Here is a 12,138-nt window from a genome sequence, read left to right as displayed (position 1 = left end):
CTCTGTCTGTGCCACCTGCTCCAGGCACCTCGGCGAGCTAAAATTCTGTGATTTACCCCTCCATGTCCCCACATCCCCCTGGATGACTGGGCACCACACTGAGCACTGGGTTTCTCAGGTGTTCAGGCTGTTCCAGGAGGGATTGCTGTCAGCATTGGTAGCTCCATGCAAATTTGGCTGCTGTATATGGGAACAGAAATATTTCCCATCGTCTCCTCCAGCACTTGTGCCTTGGGTGCCAGGAGTCTTGTGGGACTTGTTGCTTCCTTGGTGCTCCTTATGGGGCCATGGGGGGATGGCAGAGTGGTCCAGACCTTGTGCCTGAAGGCAGGGGTTGACCCATAGGTCTTTTATGTTGGTGGGAGCTTGGCCATCTCCTTCCTTTGGAATGGGAGAAGCTTCCTCATGAAGGACCTCAGTGAATGCAAAGTGATACAAAATTATCGCTTTTCACATCCTCAGCCCAGCCAAGGGCAGCCCCTGCAAGTCCAATCCTGCCCCATCTCCTTCCCCAGAGCTGCAGGGAGCTGGTGCTTCTCCATCCCCCAGATCTCCCCGAGCAGATCCAGGCTATTACCAGGAACACGGGATGGATCGGAGCCGCATGGCAAAGCAACATTGTGTATCCAGGGATATGATTATTTCCCAGTGGTTGAAATCTAGGTCTCCTGCTCGGGAGGAGGGGTGCGGGGGGGGGGAAGAGGGGGGAAGACGCTCATATTAATCTTATGAATATTCATGGAGAAGCTGAGCTGCCTTCGGAGGTTGACTCCGGGGTACGAGTTTTTGGGGGGCTCTAGGTGAGAGGTGCCGGCAGCGGCGGGAGCAGAGCAGCTGCTTGTGCATTCTCCGCATGCCTGACTGCAGAGCCAAGTGTAAGTTGGTGTCTTTTTCTCTCCCCCCCCACCCCATCCCTGCATCCTTCCCCCTCTTCCCGCTGCTCCCCTGCTCAAACACAGCCTGGCCAGGAGCGGTGCAAAGCGAGGGAGTCGTGCTTTAGTCGCAAACACGACCCCAAATCCTGTGACTCCCGCCTGCAGTGCTCAGTGCGGGCACAGAACAAACTGAGGGGCTTTGGGCAATTCCTCACCTCCTCCATCCCCTTCTTCAGCCCCCAAATTTGCATGAATTAACCCTAAAAATGCTTGAAAGGGGGCGGAGGTTGTTTGCCAGGAAAAGCAAGCTTGGGGAGAAATTAGGAGAAGCTGAGTGCTGGGATGGGTGATGTCAACTGAGATGATGCCGTAACCCTCTCCTCCAAGCACCGAGCATCAGCGCTTGGGTTTGGAGTCGGGGGAAGAAGCCCAGAGCCCATGCCAAATAAAAATCAACTTGTTAAATAAAAAGAAAGTAAATTTCTGGGCTGTTAAAAAAAATCTGGGGTGTTTGGGGAAGGGAGAAAGGGGAGGAGAGAGTTTATGGGCAGGAGGAAAACGGCGTGTTTATAAAAAAATTCAAAAAACATTGAAGGTTGGTTGATCTTTGGTGAGATGGGGGTTTGTGGCTGCCAGATCTTTCCTGCAGCAGCAGGAAGATGGTGTTTGTGGTGTTCTGGCGTGATGCTCGGAGGAGCCAGGGAAGGTCAAATCCAGCTGAACTCCTCGGTGAGTCGCTGGGGAGCGAGTGGTGGGGAGAAAATGCAGGAAAAGGATAAAAACTGGGACAAATGCGACCTCCTCTCCTCTGGGCCTGGCAGAAAAGGGTTAAGAGAAGCGGTTGAATGCTGCAAGCCTCGTCAGGGTTGTACTATTTTTTCTAGTGCATAAGGAGAAGGGAGAGGAGGGTTGCACGGAAAAGGGAAATTTCCAAGAAAAGAGGGATCTGCGGCAATATCTGCACCTCGGGGAATGAAGAGAGGAACCAACAGGCGTAAATGGCCTGGAGATGGCTGAAATCTTTGCCGAGGAGATTGGGACTGCGGGGTTATTTTCCACCTGCCTCCCCTGCCCGGTTCTGTAATCCTGGCTCAAAGTAGACAAGTCGAGTTGGAGCTGAAGAAGGGAGGTTAGAGGGGTTTTTATTTCATTTGGGAGGGGAAAAAAAACCAAAAAACAACAAAAAAAAACAAAAGCAAAAAAATGAGAGGTTGGTTGGCCCTCTCCGGGCTGAGCATCTCCATGGTGCAAGGCAATGCAGGATGATCCAAGGGAGCGCTCGTCGGGAGCAGGGATGCTGAGGACCCGGCACCCACCGGGGACATGAGCCTCAACATCCCCACGAGAAATTTCACCCAACGGAGTCGAATTCCCACGGGGGTGGGTCGGCCGGGGGGTTGGCTCTAGGGAGGATGGGGAGGGTTGGTGCAGGTGGCGTGGGTCCCGCGGCCGGGGCTTGGAGCCATCAGCGGGGGGCTGGTGGCCCTGGCGGGGGCACAGCCAGGGACCGGCGGGGGGTTCGCTCTGCTGGATGAAGCCGGAGCCTCCTGAGTCACCGGGGAAGGCGCGGCGATGGCCGTGGGTGCCGTGCCCGGTGGGTGACACCGACTGCCGGGTGCTGGCGGGGCTGGGAACCCTCCGTGGCTTTGCGGAGCCTCGGCTGCCGGGGGGGCTGCGTCGTTCCCCCCCCGCTCCTCCGCCTGGCACGGGCTCGGCGGGCAGCCGGCCCCGCTGGGCTGAGCAGAGCGCAGGGACACGGGGCTCGGGTTTTTTCCGCCTCGGCGCTGGCGCTCTCGCCCTGCTCTCTCTCGCTCGTGTTGCAGTGCGGCTCGGGCGGGCGGCCGGGGAAAGCGGGTGCCCGGAGCAGCCGGGGCTTTGCGGATGCTCCTTGCGAGCCCCCACGGCTTGCTACCTTCTCGGTGTTTTTTCCAGGCGATGCCACACCTCCCGAGGACACTGGGGACATCGGGTTTTGCTGAGCTTAGCAGCTTTTCACCGTCGTACCGAAGGCATCAGACAGACGCTCATCTGCCCTGAAGTGCATATCTGCAACAGCTCCCGGGAAGACTCTGTCTCTCTGTCTCTCTGTCTCTCTTTCTCTCTCTCTCCAGTCCAAACCATTACAAGACCTGACTTCCAGCATCTGGAAATCTAACCCCTCTTATGTCCCTTCTCCTTTTTCTACGATGACTCACCATTATTTTTAACTTTGAAGAGAGAGGAAATTATGGGGATCTTGGAAGCCTGTATTTCTCTCTAGGATTTCCCCAGGGTCAGATAATCGGTGTTACTAAGAGACACTAAGATTTGGCTTCTCCAGGTAATGTGATTTGTTTTCTGTGTGCCATGGTGGTTTGCAGAGAATGACAGGAGCCGGGACCCCAGCGGTCGAGGAGGGGGACTGCGGTGGTCCGCGGGGCAGCTGGAACCGCCGGCTCCACATTCCGGCAGCCGCAGAGCTTGGCTGCAGGCAGGGAGGGCAGCATGTCACCAGGGAAAGAGGATTGGGAAGGTGTTAAACTTAAAAGCGGAGCTGGAGCTTTCCTGGAGGGTAGATTGCCTGAGATCGTAAGGTTAAATGTTAATTAACCCTTAGCTGCATGCCTGGAAATGAGCTGAGACCGGCACCCCGCGGGGTCCTCTCGCCACTTCAGGGCTGGATGGGGTTATTTTTCTTCCTTCCTTTCTCTTCCCTCCCCCCTCTTTATTTTTTTTTTTAACTGGAATTCTTGTTTTTAGCCAAAAAATAAGCCCTGGTTTAGCAGTGCCAGTTTTTCCATGCTGGTTTTGAACAGGTGCTGGTTCCTCAGGTGTTTTCGGTGTTTCACCTAATGGGTTTAGATGGGAGTTGTTGAACTCTATCCCAAGGAAGGCAAATTAACCCCTCCAGGAAGGGGATAGACGTTCTAGAGAAGGGATCTGCTCTCCTCCCCCCAACTTTATTCCATCTCTCTCTTTCTCAGCAGGGGCGATTTTCTTTCTTCTTCTTCTTTTTTTTTTTTTTTTTTCCTTTTTTTTCCTCTTTTTTTATCTCATCCCTTCGCCTTTTCATGAGACTCTACCAAACCTACGTACCTGTCCTTCTGCAGGATAGTAGCCCTGCCCCGAACCCGATCCCACCACTGGGCACTGGGAAGAGTTTAGCATAAGGATTTCTTTTAAAGCCCAATATGACAGTTGCTACTGGAGATCCTGCAGATGAAGCTGCAGCTCTTCCCGGTCACCCGCAGGACACGTACAACCCTGAGACCGACCATGAGTGCTGTGAGAGGGTGGTCATCAACATCTCGGGGCTGCGCTTCGAGACGCAGCTCAAGACACTTGCCCAGTTTCCAGAGACCTTGCTAGGGGATCCTAAAAAGAGGATGAGGTATTTCGACCCTCTCCGGAACGAGTATTTCTTTGACCGGAACAGACCCAGCTTCGATGCGATTTTGTATTATTACCAGTCCGGGGGGAGGTTGCGGCGGCCGGTTAACGTGCCCTTAGACATCTTCTCCGAAGAGATCCGCTTCTATGAACTGGGGGAAGAAGCCATGGAGATGTTTCGGGAGGATGAAGGCTACATCAAGGAAGAGGAGAGGCCGCTGCCTGAGAATGAGTTTCAGAGACAAGTGTGGTTGCTCTTCGAGTACCCTGAGAGCTCAGGCCCTGCCAGGATTATAGCTATTGTCTCTGTCATGGTGATTTTAATCTCCATCGTCAGCTTTTGCCTGGAAACTTTGCCCATATTTCGGGATGAGAACGAAGACATGCACGGCAGCGGGCTGAGCCATCCCCCCTACTCCAACAGCAGCATGGGGTACCAGCAGTCCACTTCTTTCACAGACCCCTTCTTCATCGTGGAGACACTTTGCATCATCTGGTTCTCCTTTGAGTTCTTGGTGAGGTTTTTCGCCTGCCCCAGCAAGGCTGGTTTTTTTACCAACATCATGAACATTATAGACATCGTAGCCATCATTCCCTATTTCATCACCTTAGGGACGGAGCTGGCTGAGAAGCCAGAGGATGGTCAGCAGGGCCAGCAAGCCATGTCCTTGGCCATCCTTCGAGTCATCCGCTTGGTGCGGGTCTTCAGGATCTTCAAGCTCTCCCGGCACTCCAAGGGGCTGCAGATCCTGGGACAGACTCTCAAGGCCAGCATGCGGGAGCTGGGCCTCTTGATATTTTTTCTCTTCATCGGCGTCATCCTCTTCTCCAGCGCCGTCTACTTTGCCGAGGCCGACGAGAGCGAGTCCCAGTTCCCGAGCATCCCCGATGCCTTCTGGTGGGCTGTGGTTTCCATGACGACTGTTGGCTACGGAGACATGGTCCCCACGACCATCGGGGGGAAAATCGTGGGTTCCTTGTGTGCCATCGCTGGCGTACTAACGATTGCCTTACCTGTGCCCGTCATAGTGTCTAACTTCAATTACTTCTACCACCGGGAGACCGAGGGAGAGGAGCAGGCTCAATATTTGCAAGTAACCAGCTGCCCAAAGATCCCCTCTTCCCCTGACCTAAAGAAAAGCAGAAGTGCCTCTACCATTAGTAAGTCTGATTATATGGAGATTCAGGAAGGTGTGAACAATAGCAATGAGGATTTTAGGGAGGAGAACTTGAAGACAGCCAATTGCACCCTAGCTAACACAAACTATGTGAATATCACCAAAATGCTAACCGATGTCTAGTTGCTAAAATCTAGTCCCGTATTTAAAGCTGAAGTGGAACAATTGCAGATATTGAGTGCTGCTCTGCATTGTAGTTAATACAGTATTTTCTACGGTGTATATTTGGTTCTGCATGGGAAGCAATAGCTGTGTAAGTGACTTTTAACCTTTGATTTCCGCACCGAATAAGCGTCCGTGCAAAAAAACCACAACAAATCCAAACCATTTTGTTGCCCTTCTCCCATCCCAGGCTCGCGGGTTTCCAAAGATACGGAGGGGACGGGCACTTGGAGCAGCGGGATGGGGATGCAAGGGGCAGGTCCAGGCCACCCCCGGGTGCCACAAATCCTGGTCCCTGTGCTGGGTGACAGCCAGCTCCCAGGCACAGGGAACAGCTGGGAAAGGTCAGGCAGAACTTCCTGGAGGGCCGCTGCAGGCGTGGGGCCGGATTGCTGGAGGGCTCGGGTTCCTGCCCCGGGAAAGCCGAGGGCGAACGCGGCGCCCGGCTCGTGTTTCATAACTGAGAATGCTGCATGCTGCAATAGTTTCAGCCACTGCAGTGTGCCAGTGTGAGGCCCAGGGGAGGGATAATTAGTGTGACAGCACATTATTTATTAAGTCTTAAATTTTCTATGCGAGGCATCGGGAGGGACGAGTAAATAAATCAAGAGCTTGGAATTTATTTATTTATTTAGATGACACTTCCATCATCAATATTTCCAGGATCACCAAAGACACCTCCACTGACACATTGAAAATGAGTTGGAAAAAGCATCTTTTTTTATATCTATATATAAAACTGGAGCAACTATGCTGTGGCCTATAATATATTTATACTGCAGTGAAATTTAACCAGTAATACAGTACAGCTGCATGGATATTTGTTGCATGAATCTGAATATTTAATACACACACAAATATATATTTTCTTAGTAGACTATACAGTATTCATGTTTATAGTGTTTATAGATTCTCCGGTGGCTCGAAGGAGATTCATGGGAGTTTAAAAAAAAATCTCCATTATAGTTAAAAACCGGATGGGGAAGGCGTGTGCTGACAACAGTTGGATAGATATCAGTGCAAAGCCTGAGAGATAACAAGGCAAAGCCTGAGTGTCCGAGCATCCAGACACAAGAGCTGACAAATGCAAGCCAGGGAAGGTGAGCTGAAAGTTAAACACCTGCGCTCATTATGGGGCGAGTAATTAGTCATTAATCGTGGTGTCAGGAGCAGAAACCACGACGGATTGGAGAGGGCACGAGGAGCAGGTGGAATAGCAGGTTCCAGCTCTCCTGACTTGTTTGATCAGCAGTTTTCAGCCGTTCCCGTAGAATTCCCGTGTGTGTGTGTGTATAGATATTTAGAGAGCGACTACAGGGCCAAATCCTCAGCAAACAGAGTGCTTGGGGCATCGAGGACTTCCCGGCTCAGGGCTGCTGGGATGGTGGGACATGGGCTGGAGCAGGGTGGCCTGCCCCTGGAGCCCATGGGGTCACCAGGGCAGGGTGCATTTTGGGCTTGAAAGCTCCTTTTCAACCCTCTCAGGGCTGGGGCTTTATTCCTTTTTGATGGAGAGGGCACGTGCTGAGGTGGCCTGGATCTGAGCTGGCTCCTCTGAGCCTTTGCTTTGCCTTCCTCCAGGGTGTTCAAGAGCAGTGGGTCAAGGTGCAGAGAGCCTGAGGCTCTCTTTCTTCATGCCCAGTGTTATTTGGGGATGGGTGAGAGCTGTTGATGCATGGGGAATCTCACCTGCTTTCCCCATCCCTGTGTGGGTTTGCTTGTTTTTTTCCCTGTTGCTGACAATCCTCAGGGAGAGGTGCCCTGCTCCTCTTCCAAGTCAGGGAGATGGGGGAAAATCTCTGCCAAGGTCACGGTTGAGCAAAGCCTCCCTGGGCTGTGGAACAGGGTTCAGTCGGGGTGAATTTGGGCTGAACTGGGGCACGATTAGCCCTGAAACTCTGCATGAAGGGTGAGCACAAGGAGCTTGGGGAGGGGTGAGCCAGACCCTTCCTTCCTCAGAGAGGAAACCCCTGCTCCTGACAATAATCCAATCGGTGCTAAAGTATCTACAGCAATGGCTCCAAATGCTGCTCCAGACCAGGATCCATCCTGTGCTGATGGGGCTCTACCTGGCCAAGTGGAATCACTCCTCAGTTTTATTTGACTGATTGATTGACTGATTGATTGAGGCCTGGCTATAATTAATTCCAAGTATCCATGGTTTGTGTGTGGCAATCCCTGTTTCTGCGTGGGGCAGAGGACCAGCAGCTTCCAAGTGCTGGGGTTCAGGGGTGCTTGGGTCCCCAGTCTGTCTTTAATTGGATCTCGTTATGCTGGGAACCCTGCACTCCCACTTTGCTGTGGCAGCCTGGGAATGGGAGACCCTGAAGCCCCTTCACGCACACAGAAAAGCCAACACAACCAAAAGCAATAAATCTTGAGTTCTGAAGCTCATCCTGTTGGATGGGACAGGGCTGGTGAGAGTCGTCGGCTCAGGCAAGATTCCCAGGGCAGACAGCCAGCTTCCACAGATCCGGCTCGTGGTGGGTCCGTGGGGACATGGGCTCACACAGGGGAGCTGCCTGATGTGCTGGGATCCTCTGGATGCCCTTGGCACCAGGTGATCCCATTCCTGGTCAGGGTTGAGGTGTTTTGCTGGTGGTTTTGCTGCAGGTGCTTTGGAGGCTGCTGGCTCTCGGTGAGACTTTGTGAAGTGTCCGGTTGTTGGATGCCCGAGGGCTTGGGCTGGTTTGGAGGATCGTTGGCCAAAGCAGTGGGTGTGTGTGGTGGTGGTTTGGTGAGGAGGAAGGTGAGCTTTTCCTTTGGGGAGGTGGGGTTTTGGGCATGGTGTTCCCGTGGGCGTTCCAAGGCCAGGCAGGAGGGAACAGCGGATCCATGAGCAGGATCCCAACATCCAAACTCCATCTCCAAGCTGGGGGAAGTTCCGCAGTCACACATCAGGGGCAAACAGGGATGAAGAGCATGAGGCCACACTCCTGATGTCACTGACATGAGGTGATGACTGTCCCCATGCCAGCACAGCCAGTCCCTTCCTCAGGACAGATCCAGCACCTCCTGCACTGACCCTGGCAGATGCTCCTGGGAAAACGAGCCCTGGTGGGAGCGCGGCTCTGGGCTGCCCTTGTTGGGGGCACAAAGAAAACGCCCAGGGTCAGTCCTCGGATGTTTGGCTCAGGGTGGGAAGGGTCTGTGAGGGCTGTGGGTGGGAGGGATCCACGGCTGGGAGGGATTCGTGGCTGGGAGGGATCTGACAGCCCACATGGAGCAGAAGGGTCCAGACTCCTGCCTCGCACAGAGAAATTGTTCCCCTACAGCTTTCAATGGGATTTGTGCCTGCAGGTCGGAGCTCTAGTGCTATTTCTAGCTTTGCTTCTGACTCACTGATGTGATCTTGAACCAGTTTTTCAGGAGGAGACTGTGATATTTTTTTCCTTTTTTTTTAAATTTTTTTTTTTTTCTTAAGGAATGTGGTTTGAGCGAGTCTGGGCCTGTTTCTGTGGAGATGCTGAGCATCCCTATCTCCTCCTGACTCTGAAAGGTGCAAAAATGAGCTGCAAAGAGGCTCAGACTGAGGATGCTAAATTAGGGACTGGGGAAGGGGAGGGTCCCACAGCTGTGTTAGAGTTGATCAGGCCCCTAAACAGAGGTAGTCTGGCTCTTCTCCTCCTCCTGAGGAGCCATTTCCCTCTCTCCAGGCCTGGAAGGGAGGACTGGAGCTCTCTGGTCTGTGGAGGTGCTCCTGGCTTGGCACCCAGAGGAGGCAGCGCCTCTATTTTAGTTTTAGTCACTGTGCCATGGTTTTGGAGAGATGGAAAGCTGTGATTACAGAGCGGGTTGTCTTCTAACACCCAGCCTCGTGCCCAAGCCTGCAGACAGCCCATCAGCCCTTTCAAATCTTCCAGAATATCTGCTGAGGGCAATGGGGTGAGGCTCATGTACCAGCTGCATGCTACCAAGTGATTAGGAAAAAAATGATCTCTCTGGAGCACAATGTTTTATTGGGAAAATTAATCTCTGCAGTGACTGTGTCAAAGTCCTACAGATTTGAATACTGAGCTATAAGAAGAAAAGGATCTCTGGATTGGCGTTATGAGAGTGGCACGTGGGTGTATAAATATGGGCATATTTGTGCATAAATACACAGAAGGAGAGAAAAAGACAGAGGAGGAGGAGGAGGTATTTCAGGAAGGACCTTGCTTTGTTATCAGATAATTCCTGGGTCAGCCTTTGAAACTGCTGCCAAAGCCTTGTAGCTTTTCCAGAGCTGGCAATATACTTGGGGATGGGTCCAAGGGAAGGAGATCTGGATCTTGCCTTGGGAGCGGAAGCATCCTGAGGGTCTGGTGGCATTCTTGCACCTGTCTGCGAACAGCAACTTTGCAGTGTCTGTTCCCAACCCCAAGTCCTGGCTTGGGCTGGTCTTGACCATTTCAGTGACTGTGCAGGGAAAGCCAAGCAGTGGTTGAAGGGATTTGGTTGAGCTGCAGGTGCTGTGCTGCACCGAGTGGGCTTTGGGGTTATTGTTTGTAATGGTTGGGTTTTAAATCTCTTCAACTATGGAGACTTTTGGTTCCAGTGTGGTGGCTCCTATTCTGGAGCCAGGGTAGTTTTATCACAGAATCCTGGAATGGTTTGGGTTGGAGGGATCTCAAAGCTCACCTTTTTCCACCCCCTGCCATGCACAGGGACACCTTCTACTAAACCAGGTTGCTCCAAGCCTCTTCCAGCTTGGTCTTGAAACCTTTGCTCAAGATCTTTACCACGAGACCTTATCCCAAAGTCTGCACCCCTGGGGGTGGTTAACCATGGGAGTCATCTGTGGTGGTCACTCATGGGAACTGGTCAGTCTGCTGCAGGGGTGAAGCAGGCTGAGGACAGAAGGAGTCAGCCCCAAACCATTTTGGTTTGCACTCAAATGAAGGCTGTGGCTCTCTCCTCACACCCCTGGAACCATTTGACCTTCTCCATGTGACACATCCCCTGGTGCCTCCTGTTGGGGACCAGCTGCTGCCCCTGCCAGGAGCTCCAAGTGGCGACAGGGGTTCCCCCCAAGCACCAGCCCCTGTTCTGTCCTTCCCCAGCCCTGCCAGCATCCCTGGCCAGTGTCCCCTCGGTGTCCCTGTGATGTTTGTGCATTTGGCTGCCCAAAATTCACCCCTCTGCTCAGAAATGCTCCGATCCTGCTGTGTCCCATCAGGGGGAGAGGGCCCAGCCTGGGGTGAAGCAGCCCTGGGAGCACAGCACTGATTTACACCTGGGGACAGGATCCCCCAGCCCAGTTGTGCATGACAAGAGATAAATCCCTAATTCATATTTTCCCTCCAGAGAGGGGATGGTTTGGCTTGTAGGAGCTGCTGGACATCGTGTAACCACAGCAGCTCCACGCACATGGACCCACCACATCCCCTCCCCAGTCCTGCCTGGCTGTTCTGAGCTTGGGGTTGGTCTTCTGGGGTTTGGTTTTTGGGATATTATTATTTTTATTATTTTTTTTCTGCTGCCTATAAGATGTAATTATCCATTTGCACTTGCTCCCTCATTGTTTGAGACTGTGCTCTTGTCATCCACTGTCGTCCCTGAAGCACAAGGGGAAAAAATGGGTATTGGATCAACCCTGCATGTGGTGCCTAATTTGAGCAAATCAATAGGAAGAGGAAATCCAAGAAGGACTCATCCTAAGGATGCCGGAGCTGAACCTTTTGTTTCCATGGTTACGGGAGAAATGGGACCAGGAATGGAGAGAGGCCTATAAACTGTTAAAGGAGGACTCGTGGGAATTTCAAGTCATTTAACCATGCGTTTGCTAGACACAACTTTAGACACCAGCTGGATCTGAATTGCACAGTGTTTATAGAAATTCCTGCTTTATTGACGGGCGGGGGTGCCGGGGGGGCGTGGGAAGGGGCTGGGGGCCCCCGAGTCAATAAGGCTGCCCGTTGTATATAGGTATACAGAGCTGTGTACATACATATCCAAATGAGCATTTGCTGTCTGGTTTATCATCAGTGTATATAATTTATTCTTCACAGAGTATCACGATTTTTGTAAATATCGGCACTAATTAAGAGAAAATAAATATGTATATTATTGAGGAGTTATTTTGATATCAGTTCTGTGGAGGGTGGGAGAGGAAAAGGACAAGTAATTATGTTTTTGATATGTTTTTCTCTACAACTAAACCCTCGGTGAGAAGAGAAAGAAGCAGCCTGAACCAGGGAAATCAGTTTGTGCTCCACCATCAGCCAGGCTGCACGGGCGGAGTCCCAAAAACCCCTGGGAGGAGGAGCTGCTGGGTCTCACTGATGGACATCGGACATGCTGCATGGCGTGTATGGCATTCCCATGGGATTTGCTCCAAAAATGCTCCAGCAGTGACCCCAGCAGAGGGGATGGGGCTGGAAGCTGGGTCAAGCCCCTGTTCCCATGGCTCCCCACTCCTCCAGCTTGGATATCGGCCACATCCATGCAGGTAACAGGGAATGGGTGCTGCTGGGGGATCAACCTGCTCTGGGAAAACTTGTGGGCACCCAGTGGATGGTTTTTGAAAGCAAGTGACCCCTCTGCAAAGAGGGAGAAGCAAACAGACAGGGATG

At 52.4% G+C, this 12,138-nt stretch overlaps 1 protein-coding gene across 6 annotated transcripts; it reads left to right on the top strand.

Annotated features, from left to right (window-relative positions):
- The first annotated feature begins 784 nt into the window (after positions 1-784).
- Positions 785-8,708, top strand: KCNA2 (potassium voltage-gated channel subfamily A member 2). 6 transcript variants are annotated; one of them, XM_088067227.1, is made up of 3 exons: positions 1,816-2,004; positions 2,808-3,195; positions 3,842-8,708. In XM_088067227.1, exon 3 carries the CDS (start codon positions 4,046-4,048, stop codon positions 5,543-5,545), a length of 1,500 nt encoding a protein of 499 aa, XP_087923353.1. In that variant the 5' UTR covers positions 1,816-2,004; positions 2,808-3,195; positions 3,842-4,045; the 3' UTR covers positions 5,546-8,708. The 6 variants fall into 6 exon arrangements, with proteins under 6 accessions (XP_087923350.1, XP_087923353.1, XP_087923351.1 ...); XM_088067225.1 differs by having other exon boundaries at positions 3,839-8,708; XM_088067224.1 differs by lacking the exon at positions 1,816-2,004 and adding an exon at positions 785-875 and having other exon boundaries at positions 2,808-8,708.
- The last annotated feature ends 3,430 nt before the right edge of the window (positions 8,709-12,138 follow it).

The sequence above is a fragment of the Pseudopodoces humilis genome, chromosome 26 (assembly GCF_049639895.1).
Source record: "Pseudopodoces humilis isolate 2021_Gansu_Grassland_sample_001 chromosome 26, ASM4963989v1, whole genome shotgun sequence".
Taxonomy (NCBI): Eukaryota; Metazoa; Chordata; class Aves; order Passeriformes; family Paridae; genus Pseudopodoces; species Pseudopodoces humilis.
The sequence above is the reverse complement of the archived record's forward strand: the minus strand, read 5'-3'. Positions and strand labels throughout refer to the sequence as shown.

What these genes read in the sequence shown, in the direction of transcription:
- KCNA2 (XM_088067224.1), top strand. Translation starts at nt 4,046, where the DNA reads ATGACAGTTGCTACTGGAGATCCTGCAGATGAAGCTGCAGCTCTTCCC.